This window comes from Uloborus diversus, chromosome 5 (assembly GCF_026930045.1).
Source record: "Uloborus diversus isolate 005 chromosome 5, Udiv.v.3.1, whole genome shotgun sequence".
Lineage (NCBI taxonomy): Eukaryota > Metazoa > Arthropoda > Arachnida > Araneae > Uloboridae > Uloborus > Uloborus diversus.
Window position 1 is genome coordinate 169096966 of NC_072735.1, and position 24117 is coordinate 169121082.

Genomic DNA, 24117 nt, shown 5'->3' on the forward strand with positions numbered 1-24117 from the left:
TATACGAAAAACGTTGATTATGCAATGCAGACAAAAAGAGCAGAAACAAGAACTGTTAACGCCTCTGCGCGGGCCCCCGAGCGATAAGGAGCAACGCTTGGGGTCTTGGCTCTTTTCTTTGCCAAGCAACCCTAAAGCCCCCATTGTGAGAGGAGCGTGGGAAACCACCCCTCGGAGAGACACTTCCAACGTTGTAGCTAGCGGATGCAGCCATAGGGCTCTCGCTCCCAATCCCTTGTAAGGATACATGCGTATCCTAGTCTCACTTTACTATTATGCTCATACTCTAATTGTAAATAAATTTAATTGTTGTTGTTTTAACCACGACTCATCAATGCAGTCAACATTCTCAATATGCAGTCCACTGCTGGAAAATTAGTTTTTCCCCCTGAAGCCAGGCGGCTTCAAGAACTTTATCTCAAATTCACTTATTAGAGAAACATTTGCATCCCCATAACTTCTTCTTTTGAAATACAATTTACCCAAATTTTGAAATATATACCCAAGTCTATTATTCATTAAACTTCCATTGATTTTTGGTAATTGGGGGCACAATAGGCCTAAAAACTGTCATATTATACTGAAACATGTTTTTTCACAGATGAAGGTAAATAACAGTTTTTAAAAAAAAGTAATTTAGAAAATAAAGAAAAAAGTTAATAGATATGGCAAATCCCTCTTCCACACATTCTATGAAATAAAAATACCCATTCATCTCAATATCCAAACTTAATGAAATTCTAGTTAAAATCAGTTTTTTGATAGATTAACTATACAATTACCAAGCTTAGTAAAACTCATATGTAGACATTGAAACTTTTTGCTTTCACAATGCAAAATAAATAACAATATAATAAATAAATCTTTGAAAAAATACATAACAAGAAAAAAATAATAGTAAAATAATAATATGGTTTACACATTTCACTCCTCTTTATAACAATAATACCAGTTTGGCACAGTAATAAAAGAAACTCTTAACAATTTCAATTACAAGCTATTTTTGATATATTTAAAATTCAAAATTACCAGGACTAGTAATTGCTATCGAGTTGAAAGGTTCGAATGAGACATTTAGGCTGCGAGATGGTGTCCTATCTAATACTGGAAGAGAAGAGGAAAGTGATTGGTTCCTATTCGAACTGAAAATTGTGTCACTCCCCACTAAGTATAGGTCCATATCTTGGCTAAATTTGGAGGTCTCACTGGGTACCTACAAAAGAAAAACATATGGGAGATAGCTTTTTTAAGTGAGAATAACCTGAGTTCTAGATGTTAGCAAAATAAAGTAAAATTCTCAAAAGATCTAATTTATTTGAAACATAAAAAACACAACTGATAAGCAAAAATAAATTTTGTTTCTCAGGCAACTTTCACATTCAGTCACCCATTTTTTCGCTATTCAGTCACCATGTTCTTGCAGAATTAATTCCATTCAATTCAAGTACCGAACATGCCATATCAGAGACTTAATATATAACATTGCTTTGACACTAATAAATAATATATTAGTAAGACCTACATCTGCAGAATGAGATCTTTGGGACCTCCAGGACTGCTTGGCTTGCATGCGGCGTAAAGCAGCCATTTCAAGTGCAAGTTCCTCATGCAACACATTCTGCAATTCACACTTCTTTTGCAGTTCCCTGACTTTTGACTGCAAAACAGAATGCACATCAAAATTTTGTCAATGAAAGTACATTAGCAATAATGATTGACAAAATTGTTTTAAACATTAACCCCTTTCGCACACGGGGCATACTTGATGAACATCAAGCTATAGTTGTGCCTGTTTACAGCAAAGTTGAAGGGACTAAGTAAAAACTTTGTTACAGCATGGGTGCCCACCTGGAGAAGGGGGGGGGGGGGGGGTATGGTACCGACTGGGACATTGAATTTTCTCAAAGTCTGTTTTTAAGGATATTATTTATTTTTTAAGGGGCTCTTGCTTTTGGGGGAGGGTCTTTGTGTACTTAGGGCGGGGGGGGGGAGCAGTGCAAAATTGCTTTTGGGGAAGACGGGCCCCCTGGTTAATTTCTTTTGAAAAGCTAAATAATACACAGTATAACATGAAGGAGAAATGAAGCTATTAGGTTATATAGTTGAGTCTTAACTTACATGACAGATGCGTTCCTAGACCCCTTGTATAGGTTGAAATTTCGCATTGTGGAAAAGGGGTATAAGTATAAATTTTTTTAGAAACATACTCAGTTATTTTAGGCATTTAGAAACACCCCTGAAACTGTTTCAACCCATTTCATAACTATATATTACCATTTTAACATGAAGAACTGAGTTTTTATTGTATTTCAAAGAAAAGCTGTGATATTCAACATAAAATACTGTTATGAGGCATAAATTCAATGGGAGAGACAGGCATAAAATAACCCTGATTGGATCAGTAGTTGGAATTTTCTGTTTAGAGAAGTGTTACTAACTTGTGACAGTCCTTGCATGCATTTGACCATAGGCGGATTTAGGCCAAAATATTTGGGGGTGCAACAATAACAGGGATCTGAGGAGGGGGGGGGGTATTCCCGGAATAACAAGGCAGTGGCAATATCCGAAAATAATTTTAGGGTGGGACACACTTTTAAGTCTAAAAAACGCAATGTAAACCATATTTAGTAAGATTAGGGGATGAGCAATTCTTAACATTTCAAACTGCAGAAAAGGTCTTAAACGAAAGTCGATATTCGAAGCAATGGGTGAATCTAGCCACTGTTTTGAAATGGGATTCACACCCCAGAAAAAATTTGAAATAGTAGTTTTGAAAACGCAGTTTTAATTCTTGGTGATATTTTAGAGGCAATAAAGGTACGTGTGGCTTCAAGGCTATTTTTAGAAATTTAAGTCTTATAAATGTGATTATAGTCCATATTTAGTTTGGGTTATGACTGAGACTCATAGACTGCCTCCAATCGATTTTTTTGAAAAGCAGATAGAAATATGTAACCCCCTCCCCTCCCCCACGCTACCTCTTTAACTTTTCATAATTGAAGTTTCAAAAATACTACGGAGGAAAATTTTTGATGCTGTTACCGGACGGGGTGTTCTAGAGCTCTCCCCTGGAAAATTTTCGAAATTGAAGTCCTAAAAATGAGTTCTTCTGAAATAATCCATGGTATTAAAAAAAAAAAGGATTCTCCCACTTAAATATTTCGAAATAGTAGTTTTCAAAACCAAAATATTAACACTCTTTATGATAATAGAGAAAGGGGAGTCAGAGGTCCTTGTTCGAATATTTTCCAAAATTAAAGTCTTAAACACATGAGCGTAAGACCATATTTGGTAACGTTAGGGACACTGCAATTTTTCAAAACTGAAGCTCCAAAAACACAATTTCAAACGATTTTCGATGTATTTAGGTGATTAGAAGATCTTCATTGGAAATTATGCGCAAATGAAGCCCAAGAAACGAAATTTGAGGTACTCTGTAATAACTTTAACTGGAGAAAGGGCTTTGGAGAAGAAACATTTTGAGGACTAATAGAAAAAATGAAAACGAAATAGAAAAAAATAAACAAAAGGGGGGAGGGGGGATATGAAAGAAAGAATTGTGCGAGAAGGCACACAATTCGCCGCCAATAATCTGAAGCTATTGAAAAATTTATATGTCAATATTTCTTTTTGAAAGAGAAATTAAGATTTTTTCCCAACATTCTTTTTTTTTCGTAAAATAACTGCGTTTTCCCAAAATGAGATCTTTTCTTCTCTTCAATAATAAAGAATATTTTTTTTTAAACATCTACTCAGCATTTTGTGGGGAGGGTCAACAGTCTTGTGCCCCTTTCTCCCTGGATGCACAACTGCAGCAAAATGTCCGGAAGTCCTCCTTCAAAAAATTTTGATTATATACCTTAAAATTGTTGGTTTTCCGTTGATTTCGGTGTAGATTTTATTGATCAAGTTTCTTGCAATAGCCATGTTTTTTTTTTTTCAGACTTATTAGCCATTGTTGTTTTAAAATAGAAAAATTTGTATTGATATACGAATAAATACCCAATTACAGAACATGCAATTATACTATACAATAACACAGCACTGAACAATAAATTGTTTGAGAAGTTTCTTTATTTGCATGAAATTATTTATTAGTTTTTTTCCAAATGGATAAAGTCACTTTAATTTTTAATATGAGCACAGTTATGTTTTTCTTGCACTAGCGACGAGTGGTAATACATTGGATACACGTAAATTTACTAGTATAGCAGCTATGATTTTTTCCCCCCAACTGCGTTTCTGAGTGAAATATACTAAACTAATTTTTTTTCAAAACCCAACCAAAAATTTTGGGGGTGCGGTGCACCCCCTGGCACCCCCGTAAATCCGCCTATGCATTTGACTTTCTTTTACAAAACTCATTGTACATTTTAGAATAACAGCGCTGCAGACAGGTTTGGCAAGTTTCTGTCAAGGTGATGAAAACCACTGGTAAAATAGAAACCAGTTAAAATCGGCATGGGAAAAAACTGCCACATTTGTGGCAGAAACTCACAAAATGATATAAAAGTAGTTTTTGACATATATGAAATGTTCAGGAAACCATATAAATGTCAACCAAAGTGCAATTTATTTACATTTACATTGCCCAGCTTTGCACGGTCTACCTCAAAAATAAAAGTTATGTCAAGTGATGCATGTTCAACAATCAGGCTTCAATTAGAGAAAAAAAAAACATGAAATTTACCATCAAAACAATCATTCTTATAGAAAAAAAAAACGGCAAATCAAAAGTTTCCGAAAAAATTAAACGCAACCCTCCATAAGTACAACTAAACTCCTTTAAAAAAAAAGAGAAGATAAATTGCCAAATATTAATCAAAAGGGGAAATTTTTACCTCAAAACGAAAACAAAATTTTATTTAGTCACAGCCGAGAAAAAAAAGGTGGCAACCTTCTGGTGGCTAATTTAAAATGAGAGGCGAAAAAGATAATTTTACAATTTAAAATTTCTGTTCCATTAGGCTTAGCAATGCTTTTTAATTTTTTCCTAGTGATTTTACAGCCTTTTGTTTTTGAAATTTGAAGGAAATGAATGAACTCTATGGGTGTTTTTCACGGGCTTTTGAATGTGACCTGAATCAAAGCAATCGGATAATTATTTCGGGTATAAAGAGCCATTTAATGCCATTTTCGGGCCCTAAAATTAAAATTTGAACGGTTCGGTACTTTTTTGGCATTTGAAAACCCCCTACGTTCCTTCTCGGGTGCCCAAGTACCTCCCTGTCAAATTTGGTCGAGATCCCATGAAAACTGGAATTGTATAAGGAACATACACACACATATATTTTTCGTTTTATTTATATAGATTATCCCCATTCATAATAGAGAAGATTTTAGCAAGTCCAGCAGAATTAACAGGTATTATAATCTGGTAACTATTAAGATTAACGAGACTTTCATGCATTGCACATGCTTTAAACTGGTCCATTATTTTGTAGTTGAGGTAGTTATAATAACTTGAATGGAAAAATGTATTTTGGGAAATGAAGCTACTTTGTTTCGTAAAGCTATATTATGTAAAAAATCTACGTTAATATTGGCAAGTAAAATTCTGTCACTTTCTTCTTGAGCACATGATAATCTCGGTCCCAAGCACCTTGGACGAAGCATATAAGCTAGCAAATGATAATCAGTAACTCCTATTTAAATCTGCATGTCACATCTTTTTTCTAAGCACCAATAACATTCTCGTCCATTGTTTAGATTGATCCAAGTGTTACAAGCATTTGTAATTAAACAATTCCCTTTCTCAACTAAATCAAGAACAATGGATTTTACTTTTCACTATGATGAAATGGATTAACATTTTTTAGGTTCCTTAAACAAACATTATTAAGTAATTACTAGAACTAATATTAACATTTTTTAGATTCCTTAAACAAACATTATTAAGTAATTACTAGAACTAATATAAACATTTTTTAGTTTTTGCCAGTTTCTGCCGGTTTTTACTAGTTATAACCGGTTTCTGCCACTGGCAGGGCAAAAACCAGTTTCTGCTGGCAGAAAGCCAACTCTGGCTAAAGATCTCTTAAAGTTCTGTAAAAATAGTTATAAGTTACTTTTCATATAAGTTGATGCACAAGAAAAAAGGACCTATACTTAGAAATAAATCCTTCTCTTTGAAATTAAAATTTATGCAGACCTAATTATTTCACAGCTGTTTTGACAAAACCTTCAATTATATGCTGCTATATTACATGTTACTAACTTTGCTATAATTATAACACGGATCAGATATCACACATTATAAAAGTTTAATTTAGCAGCTTTAATACAATTTTAGTGTTTTGATATACTGCAATTTAAAAAAAATTTATTTTAATTTTTGTTTCGATTTAATGATAAAAAATTAAAAATAAAAGAAAATGACATTAAATAAAAAAAAATGTAGTAATAGAATCATGAAAATGATCCAGTTTTTTCTTTTTAATTTTCATGAAAGTAAATTCTAAGTCTAGTTCATTTTATTAGCCTCAAAGTCTAGTGAATTTTCAGTTTTCATAAAATTTCACCCTTTAAAACTTGACTTCTATACAACACTGTAAACATTGCCTTGATTTACATTATTTTAAACTTTTGTATAGAACAGTTTTGATATAGCACAAAACATGGTTTTGATGCAACACAGGGACAGTTTTGTCAGTCCTTTTAAAGGCATCTCTCATTTGCTGATAAGGTATGTATTTCTCCGATTTAATTTAAAAATAAAATGAATAAAAAGTCTTGTATAACACGCCTTTGATAGACCACAGTACAAGCTAGCCACGTTATACGAGGGACACTTATACAGATTACATTTATCTGGAGTTGATGGGAGTAAACTTCGTTCTTCGAGTTACCTCAAGTGATTGTATAGTTTCTTGAGCATGCTGCTTCTCCGATTTATTACTGTGGTGATGGTGGTGGTGGTGCCGGAGTTCATCTTGCCTCTTCTGTAGTTCTGCAACTGCATCTGCATGCTGTCTCTCCAGCTCTTTCCGCCTTTCAGCGGCATCTCTCATATGCTGATAAATGTACAGAATCAGAAATTAATCTTAGGAAAAAGAGAGAGAGAGTTGAAATATTTTAGAACATTGTTTCTATGAAATCATGTAAGTACACATTGGACACAACTCACAAAAATGTATCTTAATCTGCCTCTTTTTTTCTTTTTTTTCCATGGAAAAAATGTCTGGCTATTCTACTCTGTTTATTGATGCATACGAGGGCAGATCCAGCTTCTGGTTATGAAGGGGGTATTTAAGAAATGGGGGGGGGGGGGGGAGGTTAAGTTATTGTGAGGCAAAAATAGGTAGTTTGGAAGATTTTTTTGTAAAAGTTATTCCCCAAATTACAGTTTTAGGTTATCTTTAATTATTTTAGGCGAGCGAAGGTTTTGACTCCCCTCTGGATCCCCGCCTGGATGCATAATAATCTTATTTTTCTATAACTCGTTGGATTATATTATAAATTGCTAATCAAAGAAAATTCTAAACAAAATTTTAGTGCTTATTCTTGAAGTTGTAGTTTCATTCAATTGTCTTATTAAAAAAAAAAATAAATAAATAAAACTATTGCCTTTGATAACATTGCAGGGTATGATTTACTATAAATGTTATTCAAATTATAAATTTTTCATCACTTTTGAACGAAAAGTATAATTTATTGCACGAAACAGGGGAAATCTCAAAAATAAAAGTATACTAAAAAAAATCCACTTTTATATTTAAAAAAAATCTTGAGTTTATTTCTGACATATTAGTTAGTTTTAAATAATAATCATCAAAAACACAACATGTTTTAATATTACTTATTAAAGAAAACATGACAATTTAACTTTCCTTCAAAAAAAAAAAAGGCTTTCAATGCTGAAAAGCTCACAAACTAACCTTTGCAAGAGTCTCCAGATTGTTTGATTTGCCTTGTTGGCTTTCAACTTCAGACTTAGCCAGGGTGAATGGATACTCAAAGGCTTCAGAGCTGTTCAAATGATCGGAACATTCTTCAATTGGCTGCAAGATTTCAGTTTAACAAATAAGAAGACTTCAAATCACAAGTCATGAATGAATGATTTTTTGCTAAAATACAAGAGGATTGTTTTTTTTCCCTCTCCCCCTCCCCCCCCCCTTACTCAGGAAAAATTGAAAATTTTAATATTTCTAGTACAAAATGATGTTTCCGAACTTTGCAAACAGCATTTCAATGCTGTTTGAGTCTTAAAAGTTTTTTATATGTTCAGTAACCCTGACTAAAACAATAAATGCGATAATTGAAGCTGTGAAGTAATTTAATTTCCCTGAACATCAAAGTATTATTTGCTGCTTTCCTCACTACACAAGATATAATTAGTACATCAATATTATTAATTAGTGAAAATACTTTAACAATTTTAATACATGAAATACACCGCCAACTCAGTCAATTCCAGCCGAGGATTGCAGTTTCGTGCTTATTAGCCTTAGCTCTGACTAAGGCTCCTATATAAGGGGAGCTGACTTATCCGACATTTTGGTTCCAAAATTGTCGGGCGAAAAAAATAAATATTTGTACAGAAGCCTTATTGCAGAAAACTGGTGTCCAAGCTTAAGGTGTGTTGCCCGATTGATGTTTGATTATTTTATTCTGTGGATGAATACAATTTAATTTATACAAATTAAAAACAAATAAGGTATGAAAATGAGGTTTATTATCGTAAACATTTCCCGATACATTTTAGCTGAATTTGTAAACGAAGTTATCTTTCAAAATTTACCTAAAGTGACATTTTACTCAACTTATCATCAGTTATTTTACGACTTAGCAACCAGCGAATATTATGACGTAGTTATAAATACTAGAAACGAGGTTGGATCCAATTCTGTCTTGGAACCAAAATGTCGGATAAGTCAGCCTGTCTTTTTCAAGGGGCTCTAGCTTTGACTATAGGGCAGTAACTTACTGAATATACCAATTTTAATATATTTCAACCTAATGGGTGTGTATATATGTTACACATCATGTAATAAAACAAATGTCCACAATGAATGTAATAAAAATAAAAGGAAAGTAACTTCCTGTTTTAAACTCCCACAATTTCCAAAGAAAAAAAAAGTTGAATTTTTGAGAAAAAAAAATCCATTGAACTATTTAAAATCACATTTAATTCAATATTATTGGTTGAATGATGAATAGAATAACTTGGATAGTTTTTGGTGTTTTGAACAATGAAAGCTATGTGCCAATTTTTTAACTATACTTGGGGCAAACCTAATATGGCAGCAGTGTGAAGGTTGCACAGATCCTAATCACAACATTATGACACTGCCAGGTAGGGTTTGCAGCTACTATAGTTTTAAAAATGTCATATATATATTTCAGTTAAAAAGGAAATAATATTGATTGCATATATGATTTCAAATATTTCTATTTTTTATGTTTTCTAAGAAACAACATTTGAAGGGTCATCCCCATCATCCTCATTTGTCTAGGGGATGATGGGCATCCATGGTAGCATGAGGAGAAAAATGTTAACAAGAGAAACAGTTTATGTCAACTCAAATATTTTAACAGAATATTAACATAAACTGTTCAGAGCACCCTATAGTTGGTCTTACCATTAAATACAAAACTCAAAAACATTCAAACTTGAGATTATAAACTTAGAAAAACTTTACTTATCATTAAGAATTTTATTAAAGATAAGTTAAACTTTTACCACTTCAAGGTATCTCAACAATCTCTGAAACGTCCTATTCTGTGTTTCTATCTTCTGATGCTCTTCTAGTATTAGAGTCAATCGATACTCCTAAAAATTATCATGAAGAATTAATATTTTTTATAAACTATAAGATTTAACTTTTCAAATAATAAAAATATCTTTATGATATAACAGCCAATGCTATGAAAGATAGCTAAATTATTATACTTCATTTGCAATTAAATTAAAATAGGTATTAATGAGTATACTATTTTAGTTGGCTTAAACACTAACAGTATACACATTGGGAACAATTCCTTCACTTAAGGTTCAATAACAGTTATTCTTTTTCCCCTTTGGTCCTCAACTGTCTATCAGTTAGGTGTGATAGTTGTTCCTTTTTTTTTAATCATTGAAAACAGTTAAAATCACCATGTGACTAAGTATTTGATAAACAAAGTATTAATGCTACAACCACAAGTGAAAGCAAACTTTGTTATTACAGTAGAGTCTTGAAAATCCGAGGTTTCGCTTAATTCGAGGTGCTTGGTTGATAATTTTAGGGTATACTTTTTACAGACAAAAAATACTTTAATCTGAAAATCGAAATATTTTGCAATGTAGAACTTTCTTAACAACATACAATAAGGTAATAACATGATATTGAAAGGTTTATGTCAATAACAGCCGCCAAGAAATATTCATTGACGGTTAACGATGTTTTAAGAGATGCCTTGGAGAAAGTAAGTTGGTTGATACAAAAAAAATCCCTGAAGTTAAAGCATTGTTTTGCCTTAAAGAACGAAAAAACATCTCTTTTAGAATATCTGATTGCAATTAAAAAGGGAAGTGCAGAACTTGACGCTGTACGATTCGTACATACGAAATTTTCACCTTCTATGACTAACGTTTTTGTATTATGTGCGATACATACGCACGCTCACACATAGACACAAATGTCACGACAAAGCTCATCAAAATTTTTTCGAGGACGATCAAAGGACATTTTTTGGTTGCCTGCAAATTTGCACACAAACACGTGCAGACATCAAGTAAAAAAAAAAACAATCAAAACTCATTTAGGATCAATTAAAACAAATTTATCTTGAAGTTTGAGTGATAAATTTTCAAGGAGACAATATTTCCTTTTCATAGCGTAAGAAGTAAACAGTTTATGTCCTTATGTAGTCCAAAGATTTTTTCGGATAATCCGAGGTGGCGAGAGCCCCAATTACCTCGGAATTTCAAGACTCTACTGTATTTTCTTTAAGTCAGATTTTTAAAAATGTAAATCAGATTTTTAAATTTAAAACAGATTTTTATTTTTTTAAACAGACTTCAAAAATTTTAGACATTCATCATGTTTTATTAAAAAACATGTATGAACTTGTAAAAAAAATATTTTAATAGCACTAACTTTTTCTAAAGGATACAAAGAAAAACCAATTTGTACAATGCATGATTGAAATCTCATTTATCATTTAAGACACCAGGAATAAGTACACTATAAGTGTAGAAAAAAAAAACAAGTTCAATTAGACCTCTCTTTAACTTCTGAAAGCTGAAATAAGCCAAGCTATTGCATTCTGTTTTACATGCCGCTCTTTTATACTGCGAGTACACTTGATTATTTTTTCTATTTTAATACCGTTTATGTTTCTAACCCATTTAGTAAAAACATATGTTCAAGCTCACTTCAGTGGCATATTCAAGAGGAGGAGATTTAAAGATATAACCCTTTCTAAAATTCAAGATTTTTTTTTCTTTTTTGACCATAGAAAAGGAGTAACACTAGCCATTTCCCCCTCTGATTTTTTTTTTATTTCAGAGGGGGAAATGGCTAGTGTTACTCCTTTTTTATGGTCAAAAAAGGAAAAAAATCTTGCCTTGGAGAAAGTAAGTTGGTTGATACAAAAAAAACCCCTGAAATTAAAGCATTGTTTTGCCTCAAAGAACGAAAAAACATCTCTTTTAGAATATCGCTATGCCACTGGTTCACTTTGTTATTAAAAGCTATGGAAAAAAAATATGAATTAATATATCCATGTAATTTACTGATGAAATTTGGACAGTTTCTCTAAACATTTCATGCATGTTAAGATTCAGAAACATGTCACAATGCGTGACAATGTGAAAAGAAGCAATTTTGTTTTGAATAAAATTAAAAATTCGATTTCTTAATGAGTATGTATGCCTTAGCAAGAGAATCCTATATTGAACAATAAAATTTTTCATAGTCATACTAGAGTATAGAGAACAACAATTTTCACTTTGTTCCTAATTTTACTTCTGGTAAAATAACAGCAATGTTGCAAGGTTCTGAAAATTGAAAAGGGTTAGGTCAAGCTCACTTCAGAAATTGCACATAGTGTGACTAGATAGCTTATATAGTTATTTTATCAAAAACTTTTTAAATTAATTTAAGAAATAATTTTTCAGAAAAAAATCACTTCATTTAAATCCTGATTAAAACTACGGTTATAATCAATGAACAGATTACAACTCTATAAGATGGGGAAAAAATCGATAGATTTGGGTAAAAATGAAGGAAAAAAATTGAAGTGTGGTAAAATAACTAAATAGTTAATATGAAAAATATATCAGCTATAATCAGCGGAAGATTTACCATGTTGCAGCTGTCGCAACTGCGAGGATCCCCTACAACCATAAGGCTCCCCGAAAGGTTTTAAACAATTGCACACAATAAAATACATAAAATACACAGCCAGCTCAGTCATTCCATCCCAGGACTGCAGTTTCGTGCTTATTAGCACTCCTCAGCCCGGAATAGGAAGCGGCTGAGCTGGAGTTGGAAAAACTCTTAAGGCAGCCAAGATAGCCAAACAAACTGGTAGACCGGACAAGTGACCGAAATAATGGTTCGGTTCAACAAGATTGAAGGCAAGGCATAGTATTTTCTCTTTCTGTTCCTGGCTGAGGAGTGCTAATAAGCAGGAAACTGCTGTCCTCTGATGGAATAACTGAACTGGCGGCGTATTTTATGTATTTCTACCTTAGGGGGCCCTGGCTATAGGGCTTACTGAAAAAACATGATAAATGTTTTACGTTGTTCTGTGATATACAGAAGGGAACCCAAAAATGCAGTGCGATGGGGCCCCAAATTTGTAAATCAACCACTGGTTACTACGCTAAACAGGGTTGGTAAAAAAAAAAAGTTTTTTTGGTTTAAACGGGGTTTACTTTTTGTAAGAAAAACAATTTTATTTCAGTAAAGTCATAAAGAGATTATCAATTAATTGTTTAAGGAATGTTTAATGTTCATATTTCTACCTAATTTCTTTGTAATTAACTAAATAATTAAGAATAAAAACTTGTAATTTCATTTTCTCATACATAGAAATTTCTATAGGAGAATATTGTTTGAAAATCTTCAGCTATTATATGAAATACAGTACAAAAATGGGTCTTGGTATAAATAATCAAAGAAAGAATTTACTGTGATTGTTCAGGACATTAATAATTACAAATAACCAAGAATAAATTCATGTAAATTTTTAATTTCCTCATAGCTATCTACTACAAATAAAAAAATAAAAGTAAAATTAAAATCACACATTCTTAAACATGAAAGTATTTTGTAGTTATCTATAAATGAATCACAAGTTTGATGTACATTACAGAACTTTTAAAAATCAAAAGATCAACGCACATTTTGTTTTAAAGATTTTAAAAAAAAGTTTCAGATCATGTAATTCATTTACCTAACGTATCAGTGACAACAGTTATAAAAACAGGACAAGTAGGCTGTAAAAAAAATCATGTTTTCGATTTTAGACATTTCTCCTGGTTTGATGCATTTAGGAATACAATTTTTTTATGCAAGAAAAAAAATAATTAAAAGCCTTAGTTTGAAAATGCTCTTTTAAGATATTTTACTAATGAAGACTTACAAAAATTAATGTTTATTGATTCTTTCACCATTCATGCATGAGACTTCTTTTATTATATTGGGATTAAAAAGTTCTCTAGAAGTGAAAATTTGGTTTTTATTTTTATTTTTAAATGTATATAAAAGCACTAAGTTACACATAAATTTTCTGTTTTCATGATTTTATGTATTTTCTTTTCTTGCTCCGACTCCATTGTCTATCGGGGATGCAAAAAGTCTGCAGGAATAAGCACAATTTTATGCCTACTATAAGTGTTCTTGGACTTTAGTTATTTTTTTTTCTCTTGTCATTTAAATATTCTAGCATTAAAATTTATATACACTATGCATCGCTTCAATGGTACATAATCTATTTCAATAAATCTTATGTAATCAAGCAAATTAGGTAGTAAATGAAATTTCAGTTGAAATATGCTTTTGGACCATTTTGAAATGCAAAAGATTGAAAAAAAAATATATATAATTGAACTAATAAAAAAAAGAGCTACTTGGATTTTTTCGTCATGTAATTTTAGAAAAACTTAGTCGGTCTGCCTTGTATAAAGATGTACCTTGTTCAGTATTTGTAACTTTATCGCCCTGGCGAAGTTATTTTCTTTGAACTTTTCACGCCAACATATGGCAAACCTTTTTTTTTTGTTACGATAAGAAAATCGCCTTTTGAAACCTGTCTTGTCTGTCTATAGCAATAAACCGCATACAGTCCACTCGCTTGAAGATTTTTATTTCGACTAAGTACCGCACATTTTGGTCCTAAGCGACCCGGATACGATAAATTTGAATTAGTTATAAAATTCAAGTTAACTCGCAAATATACAATTAAGTTAAATTACGCAATCGCTATAAATTGCAATGGCGGACATCACCTCGTTAAACCGCAAGCGCGGTAACATTAAAGGGCAAATCACCAAGATTTCTATTGCCCTCGCTGAAAGAAAGGACGAGATGGACATTTCCGAGTCAGAAGCTCTTTTTGAGACAGTGCTGAATATACATCAAAAATTTGATACGCTAAAAGATGACTTCTACAAAATTATCACCGAAAAGCAATTTGAGGAATGTGAAGACTTATTGTCTCAAGTGGACGAAGATATTCAAAACTTGGAGGTAAGCTTGAAATCATCTATTAACAAACTGAAGTTACAGCATTACAGTGACTCTGTACTAAAACAAAGTATTGATACTTCTACACAAGAAATTAATTCGATGAATGTTGATCAGCCAAAAAAGGCTTCAATGAAACTTCCGAAAATTCCTCTTCCAACTTTTAGCGGAAAATTTGAGGAATGGAACTTGTTCAAAACTCAATTCAATAGCCTAATAAATGAAAATCCCGAACTTTCTGAAAGTGAAAAGCTTCATTACTTACGCGGTTCATTAAAGGGAGAAGCAAAAATTCTAGAAACAACTGACGATAGTTTTTCTTCACTCTTTAAAGCTTTAGAACAAAGATACGAAAACAAAAGAATAATTGTCGACTGTCACATTAACAACATTCTTAATATTCAACCAATTAAACACGAATCTGCTAAAGATCTTCGTATCATTTTGGATAATGTTAAGAAAAACCTAAGATCGCTAAAACTTTTAGATTTCGCAAGAGACAAATTATCTAATGCAATTTTATTGAATGTTGTTCTAGAAAAATTAGACCGCGAAACAAGAAAACAATATGAACTAACTCTTAAAGATAATGAAGTTCCAGATTTTGATGCATTGTTGGAATTCTTAGAAAGAAGATGTCAAATCTTAAATAGTATTAGTGCGAATATTTCATGTAAATCCAAATCCTTTATTGTTAAATCTAATAACACTTCGAAAATATGTGTCGCGTGTAAAACTCAAACACATCAATTGTATCACTGTGATAAATTTAAAGCAATGAAATTATCCGAAAGGATAGATCTAGTTAAAAAGCATCGGCTTTGTTTCAACTGTTTAAGCGATCGTCATTTAGTCTCCCAATGTAATTCGAAAAGTTCTTGCTTCGTTTGTAAGAAAAAATTGAATCATCATACTTTACTTCATAAATACGTAAACTGCATTAACAGCAGACAAAATAACGCAGATTGTGGTGGTTCGACGGGAAAGCCTCAGATTCAATCGCAAGGACTAAGCCAACAACAGAACATAAGCAATTCTGAATTTGACTCGCAAATGTCAGAAAATACTCGCGTCTCTTTCTTTACTAATGGGAACGAGAAAACTGTTTTGATAAATACCGTAATAGTTTATGTTAGAGATTCTACTGGCATAAGAAGGGGCTTACGCGCAATTTTGGATTGTGCAAGTGAAAATTCATTCATTTCTGTTAGGGCAGCGGAAGCTTTGGGTTTGAAACGGGAAAGAATAAATATTCCGATAAGTGGATTAAATGATTCAGCGCTAAATATTAAGAAGAAGATATCAGCTCACTTGTCTAATAAAGGGGATGATTCGAATTGGGAAATCGACTTATTAATTGTTCCAAAAATCACAGATTTCACGCCTTCTAAGAAAATTAATATCGCTCATTTAAACATTCCAAACGATGTATGCTTAGCAGATCCAGCGTTTTATAATCCACAAAAAATAGATATTCTTTTGGGTGCAGAATTATTCTTCGCATTTTTGAAAGAAGATACAAGAAAGCTGAAAGATAACTTGTATTTACAATCGAGTTGTTTTGGTTATCTTGTTTCGGGTAGCATTTCAGACAGCAGCTCTGATCATTCTGCAAAACACTGCTTTTTGTCAAAAAATTTGGAAACTCTCAATATTACTCTAACTAAGTTCTGGGAAATCGAAGAAGTCGAAAATCACACGCCCTCTAGTGATGATGAATTAAACTACTGCAATGAACACTTCGCAAAAACGCATTTAAGGAATTCGGATGGTAGATATGTAGTTCAAATGCCATTCAAACCAGAATGTTCTGAAATCATGCTAGGAAATTCTAAACAAACGGCATCTAGAAGGTTAGATCAACTATGGAAACGATTAGAACGGGATCCGGCTATGAAAGCGCGGTATACAGAATTTCTTAACGAATACAAAACTTTGAATCACATGAAAGAAATAAAAGAAGATAAGGGAACAGATGTCGGGTACTATCTCCCTCATCACGGTATTTTTCGACCAGATAGCAAAACTACCAAATTGCGCGTAGTTTTCAACGCAAGTGCGAAAACAACCAGCGGACATTCTTTGAATGATTTATTGAGTAAAGGAGGGGTAATTCAGGAAGATCTCTTTTCAATTCTAATTAGATTTAGAAAGTATATTTACGCATTTACCACTGACATTAAACAAATGTTCAGGATGATTGAAGTAGATTCTTCTCAAACTAAGCTACAAAAAATATTATGGAAAGAGAGTGAATTTGCACCAACTAAGATTTACCAGTTACAAACTGCCACGTATGGGACTGCATCTGCTCCGTACTTAGCAACGAAAGTTTTACAGCAACTTGCATTGGACGAGGGAAAGAACTTTCCTTTGGCGTCCAGAGCCGTTCTTCAAGATTTCTACATGGATGACTGCCTTTCTGGTAGTTCCAACTTGAAGGAGTTTTTGAATCTTCAGTCAGAATTGACGCAACTTCTCCAAAAGGGCGGCATGAATTTACACAAGTGGTGCAGCAACGAAGGTTCTACGACCGAACTTCAGGAATTTCCTCTGGACAGAAATTCTGAAGAAATTGTAGTAAAAACGCTAGGAATGCTTTGGAATAGCGCAAGTGATTCATTTATGTACAAGGTTAGCAACAATCCAAATCGCAATTTCACCAAACGAGATGTACTTTCAGAAATCGCACGCATCTACGATCCACTTGGACTTTTAGGCCCTGTCATCTCCAAGGCAAAAATATTTATGCAACAATTATGGCTACTTAAATTAGACTGGAATGAAACGCTCCCTCCAGAAATTGCGGAGCAATGGTACAACTTCGTCAAAACATTCCCTGAGTTACAATCTATCCAAGTGCCTAGATGTATTTTAAAATCCGACACCAAGTCTGTTATACTTCAAGGTTTTTCAGATGCATCTTCAAAGGCTTATGGAGCAGTTATATATGTGAAAACTGTTTCCCAAACCAACGAAATAAAGAAGCAACTTCTGTGCAGTAAATCACGAGTTTCCCCGACCAAATTCATGAGTATACCTCGTCTCGAGCTTTCTGCATGTTTGCTTCTATCCAAACTTACGCAAAAAGTCTTAGCCGCTATTAAATTGCATATAGACCCTGTGGAACTGTATTCAGACTCTACTATTGCGCTAGCATGGATTAATACCTCTTCGAGTCTACTCAAAATCTTTGTAAGCAACCGGGTATCGCAAATCCAGCATATGACAAAGAACTTCCAATGGTCACACGTTTTATCGGAGGATAATCCAGCCGACAAGATTTCACGTGGGATGGATGTCAAATCTCTTGCTACTTGTGAACTGTGGTGGAATGGTCCGAATCTTGTCAAGCTGAATTTAACTGATCCGCAGACTTTGAAAAATTCCAGTGATTTGTCAAATCGACTCTACACCGAGGAGCTTAAACCTGTTTCCCAAGTGACATTAACTTCTAGTAGTGACTCTAACTTCTTTGACAGATTATTAGATATCACTAACAACTTTCAAAAATTAATTAGGGTTCTAGCATTTATTTTTAGGTTTAGCAGAAACTGCAAGTCTCCTGTGAAACAAACAGGTCCGCTCACGCATGAAGAATGTGTAAATGCCGAAAACCATCTCTTAAGAAATTTACAGGTAAGGTATTTTTCACCTGAGATATCGGCACTGGAAAAGGGAACTTCAGTTACGCCTACAAGCAAGTTAAAATTTCTCAATCCTTTTATAGACCAGGAAGGATTAATAAGAGTAGGGGGTAGACTTTCGCATTCAGATGTGAATTTTAACCAAAAGCATCCTATTATTTTGCCAGCGGGAAACAAACTTACAAAACTCATATTCCAGTACTATCACAAGAGGGATTTACATGTAGGACCCCAAGCTCTACTAAACACGATTCGCTTAAAATATTGGCCTCTTGGTGGTAGAAGTGCCGCGAGGAAGGTAGTTCATGAGTGTATTGAATGCTTCAAAACCAAACCCATTATGGCAACCCAGATTATGGGGGATCTACCAACGGAAAGAGTAACCGCTAGTCCTGCATTTTTAAATGTTGGAATCGATTTATGTGGGCCTTTTGAGATCAAATATAAAGGTCAAAGAAAGGGTATTTTTCAGAAAATCTATGTTGTTATATTTGTATGTATGACAACTAAGGCTGTTCACATAGATTTTGTTTCAGATTTAACCTCAGAAGCGCTAATAGCGACCTGAAAAAGATTCTTTGCACGGCGCGGTAAAAGCTCTATAATTTTTAGCGATAATGCTACTAATTTTACTGGGGCTTCCGCCGAACTCAAACGCTTACACAAATTAATGTTGAGTAGTGATGACATTTCTAACTTCTTAGTGTCAGAAGGTATCACGTGGAAATTTTTACCTCCCAGAGCACCCAACTTTGGTGGCCTTTGGGAGGCGGGAGTGAAGGCTTTCAAATATCACTTGAAGAGAGGGGTTGGTTCTACAAAGTTAACGCTAGAGGAATTCATAACAGTAATTACCCAAATTGAGGGCATTCTCAATTCAAGGCCACTCTCTCCTTTATCTACTGATACTGACGATCTCCAAGTATTAACTCCAGGACATTTCTTAATAGGAAAACCGATCAATTCTCTTCCGGAACCTAACTTTCTTGATAAAAGGGATAATCTGCTAAATAGGTGGCAGAAAACGCAAAAAATTGTCCAAACTATTTGGAAATATTGGCAAAATAGCTATTTGAGCCATTTACAACAGCGATCTAAATGGCTGTTTAAAAGGCAAAATTTAATTCCAGTCATGTTAGTCTTATTAAAGGACATTCAACTTCCCATATGTAATTGGTCAATGGGTCGAATTATTAAGGTAATTCCAGGTCCAGACGGAAACGTAAGAGTTGCCGAAATACGTACGGCCAAAGGCATTTTTAAAAGACCAATATCAAAAATTAGTGTTTTGCCACTTGAAGATAATCAAATTTCATCCTGTTAACTAAATCAGTTTATTGTAATTTTCATATTTGTTCTCTTTTCTAAAATGTTCTATTATCTATTGTGTTTAAAATTGTTTTGTGTTTTGTGTAATTTCTTGAAAATTTGAAATAATGTGTTATATTTCAACGCCGGGCGGGATGTTCAGTATTTGTAACTTTATCGCCCTGGCGAAGTTATTTTCTTTGAACTTTTCACGCCAACATATGGCAAACCTTTTTTTTTTTGTTACGATAAGAAAATCGCCTTTTGAAACCTGTCTTGTCTGTCTATAGCAATAAACCGCATACAGTCCACTCGCTTGAAGATTTTTATTTCGACTAAGTACCGCACATACCTAATAGTAAAGCTGCATTGATTTTAAAAAAAGAGGAAAACAAAAGAAAAACTATTTAGCAAACTTGCATTACCTTAAAAAATATAAGTTTCTAAATTTATTAAATCCGTAATTTATCTAATAAGCTTTGCTCGTTACTTTGCATCAATTAGATTTTACTCTTTGCAATAATATGTAAAATTTATGAAAACATTTGGGGGAAAACGATGATGATTTTCAAAAAAACCACATGGTTTAAACCATGGTTTTAATCAACGCGGTTTAAACCAAACAACCCTGACTCTGAATGAATTCAATTTAAATAAATCTAAAGAAATTAATTTTAAGTTTTTTTTGGAAACTCTAATCAAATCGAAAAAGAAACATTCAACAATTTTCAACCTTCCACCTTTAACCAATACTTTTTCTTACCGCAACACAATATTAAAATTATTTCATCCATTCCATAAATTGAGCCACGATTCCAAATCTACAAACAGTTTTCTACTGAACAATGATATATCACATTCAAAAACTAGAATATTTAAACACAATTCCATCTTCCTTGAGAGGTAATATACTTGAATTCCGCACTTCGTGCTCAGCGCCAATTTTCCAAACAACGTTACATTGCATTTGGCGCATATGAGCTATTCTAAAAGATTAGAAAAGTAGACCACTAGCTCCTCCTCTTTAATACAAATAAATTAGAAAACACTGTCCTGCAAAAATAACGCTCACACACATCCAAATCTAATCGCAACAAAAGTGAAACAGAACAAGACCCCTGAAACTATCAAAAAAGTATAAATAAGAAATTAATCAATAAAATATAACCAAGATAAAGCAGTTCCGAAGATCTTCCCGAAGAAGACAAAGATCGTAGGATTAAAAACGAATAATCCAATTCACAGTTCTAGAGATTGAATATGTCACTTTGCAGTGATTTGAAGAATTAGCTAAAGAGGTAAAACATTCCAATTTTGCACGGGTTGTCTCATTGGACAGGTGTCCTGCGTGTGGTATCACAATCTTTGTTTCACCTTTTCCAGCAGCCATTAGCAAAAGACTGCAGCGTTTCATCTAGTTTATTTGAATTGAGAATATTTTTGTTGATAATGCAAGTAAAACACAATAACAAGCTATCTAGAAAAGTAGCCGCAATTACCACACAAAATTCAGTCCTTCCCCCTTCCCCTCCATTAAACTACCAACTCCCGACTTCCTCCAAAACCAACTGTTTTTTATTGATCCGAGATGGATAATATACACACTAGATGACAACCGAGGATAGTTACAGCATTGATTAAAAACAAAACTCGTTAAAAATTATTATTATTATTATTTTTTTTTTTTTTGAAAACAACGACGTTATACTTCCCGGTCCCTCTACATACACGCGCACGCACGCGCGCACACACACACAAAGAACTTACATGTATATACCGATGGAAAATATTGCTTCACCTCTTAATGCTAATTCAGTATTGGAGTAAATGAACCAAGTTGCTGATAGTAATAAATCTTGTTCACACCAATAAGATTTAAATTATTCTTTCCATTTTCATGGAAACATTTATAAACTGAAAACAATAAGGAAGACAATCAATAAATCATTATTTTCACTTACCAAATCAGCACACAGATGCTGCTTATTATCTAATTCTTGCCGGAGTTGTTCAACTTCCGAGTCCCTCTCCTGCAAACGAATTTCCTAAGGAATAAAAAAAACATTTAAAATAAATTGTTTAGTCAGTTCTAACGAATATGAATACAAATGTGACAGTTTATTAAGTCTCCAATGAAGTTCAATGGCCCTCCTAAAGCTATGTACTCCTTAACTCATAACAGCCTCTTCTGGTAAGCTGTTCCAAGTGCCCTCAACCCTACTAAATTTAAAAATTTTCCTAATTTTCAGATTAGCCTGAGATTTGAATAGCTTAAAACAATGTCCCCTCGTCCTGCTTTCCGTACAAAAACTTAACCCATTAACATCTTTCATATTGATAAATTTAAACAACTGAATCCCGTTCTCTCTGACTCTCCTTCAGGGCCAGATTAAGGCATGGGGGCACGGGCCCGGGGCACCAACATTTGGGGGGCACCGAATCTGAAGCCAAAGTTTTTTTTTAAAAATGGAGCAAATTCAAATCGCAAAATAGCAAAAAAAAAAAAAAATAAATAAATAAATAAATAAATAAATAAATAATAATAATAATAATAATTTTTATGTCTAGAAAAAAATTCTACATATTTAAAATTGTAACCTCTCCCAAAGCTACTACACATTGATATTTATGTCGTATTGCTACCAGGCAAATGTTCGACAACATTTCACATGTAGCGTTTTCATAATTTATAATACAATGTAAGTCATTACCACATTCAGCGTGGTTGCAGAAAATACTTAAGTATCAAGATATTTTACTAATATACAGCATAAGTTGGGGGGGGGGCACCAATTAAAGTTCCTAACCAGTATCCTCAAGAGTCTTAGTCGGGGCCTGCTCCCCTTTGCTAGGCTATACAAATTAAGACTTTAAAGTCTAGCATCATAATCTGAATCTGAAAGTCCTCTTACTAGCCTAGTAGCCCTTCTTTGTACCCTTTCTAATAAAGAAATATGTTTCTTAGAATAGTAAATTTAATAATAAACGATACTAAATAAAATATCTCATTTTAATTATACATAATATGAAGTTAACAGCTCTTACTGCCTCAGTTGATGAACTCTTTTTCCCTCTCGGTTATTTGCATAGAAATGGTGTTTTTATTATATCTGGTTGATCGCTCTCAAATAAAAGAGAGGGTCTTCCTACCCAGAGCGTTTTAGCTCTGTCACATTCCGCACGCGATGTTGGTCTTTAGCATTAAATGATTCTTCAGAACAAATTCCGTGACGTCTTTTATCTGTCATGCTTCAACATTTGGCAAATTAGCTTTTAAACAGGTGAGATCTTGTTAAGAGAGAGATACTTATGTATTTTTACGCCCTCAGATTTAAAAATGTACGAAATCAAAGAATGGTTAAATAGCTTTGTGCAAGTAACTCAAAACTTGATCATTTATCTTAATTCATTCATTTATTACTTTTATACTGAAAGATTTTTTTCTTAAAGAGAAAGGGGGGGGGGGTAATGCAAGAGGGAATTTTTATTTATTTATTTATTTATTTTGATGGATCAATGTAATAAATATAACAAAGCAGAATGTGTATGCCGTAATCTGCAATTTTGTGCAATTATACGTTGTTTTCTTATTCTACATTGCAGAACGTGATTTACCATAGGGCTTGTGAGGCCAGGGTCTTTAAGGTCTCCAAAGCCTAGGCAATGCATATTTTTAGAAAACGTATAGAATATATGACGCATTTTCAAGATCAAAAAAAAAAAAAAAAATAGTAATTACATTTTGTTTTGCTTTGAGCATTTTACATTTTCGTTAGCCGGTAAGGTAGACGCAGAAGGTGGGCAGTATGCTACCCGAAGATGCTGCCTTAGATTTCTGGCCCCTGCTATAGTCGACAAGGCGACAAAAATGGGTGTCGTTTCGTGAAAAGGTGACTTTATGAGATTTTGCGATTGTTCAAAAATAAGAATGTAATTCTTAAACCAATGCTTCCTTTGATAAGGAAGTGGTAAAATGGGAGTTGTGGGCTTCTTCTCCAACCAACTTTTTCGCTCGGAAAAAAAAAAAAAAAGAATTCCTTAAGATTGTCAACGATGTAAGAGACATTAATAAGTGGTTAGATAAATTATCAATAAAGTCTGATTCATTAAGTATGATGCATTTATCGAAGTGGATTTTGAAACTCATAAATGATTTACCTATCGAAAAAAAAAAATATTTGTCTGTTTTTAATTTAAAAAAAAATCCACATAATATTTATCCGAATCCATTGATCGAGTAAAACTGGCGTCACCAACAATGAAACTCGCACCACGGCCTGATAATTTGATAATATATTTTGGTAATGTTTGACATGCAGGGAAATGCTTTATTTTAACAAGGCTGAACTGAATCCGGTAACTTATCTGTTTCACTGGTAACTGTCATCCTCATATAAATAATAGCCAATGATCAAGTAACCCGCGTGTTTCAACAATTAAACTCGCGGCACGGCATGATAGTTTGATAATATGTTTTTTTTTTA

The 24117-nt window shown here is 33.3% G+C and overlaps 1 protein-coding gene across 1 annotated transcript in view; it reads right to left on the bottom strand.

The window, feature by feature from the left end:
- LOC129222197 (RIMS-binding protein 2-like) overlaps positions 1-24117 on the bottom strand; it is a 167464-nt gene that overhangs the window by 54780 nt on the left and 88567 nt on the right. The window contains exons 3-8 of the mRNA XM_054856668.1: positions 21595-21678; positions 9683-9772; positions 7878-8000; positions 6849-7013; positions 1523-1657; positions 1030-1213 (exon numbers count right to left, since the gene is read on the bottom strand). Coding sequence (XP_054712643.1) covers positions 1030-1213; positions 1523-1657; positions 6849-7010 — 481 coding nt within the window. The 5' untranslated portion in view covers positions 7011-7013; positions 7878-8000; positions 9683-9772; positions 21595-21678. The remainder of the gene's footprint in view (positions 1-1029; positions 1214-1522; positions 1658-6848; positions 7014-7877; positions 8001-9682; positions 9773-21594; positions 21679-24117) is intronic.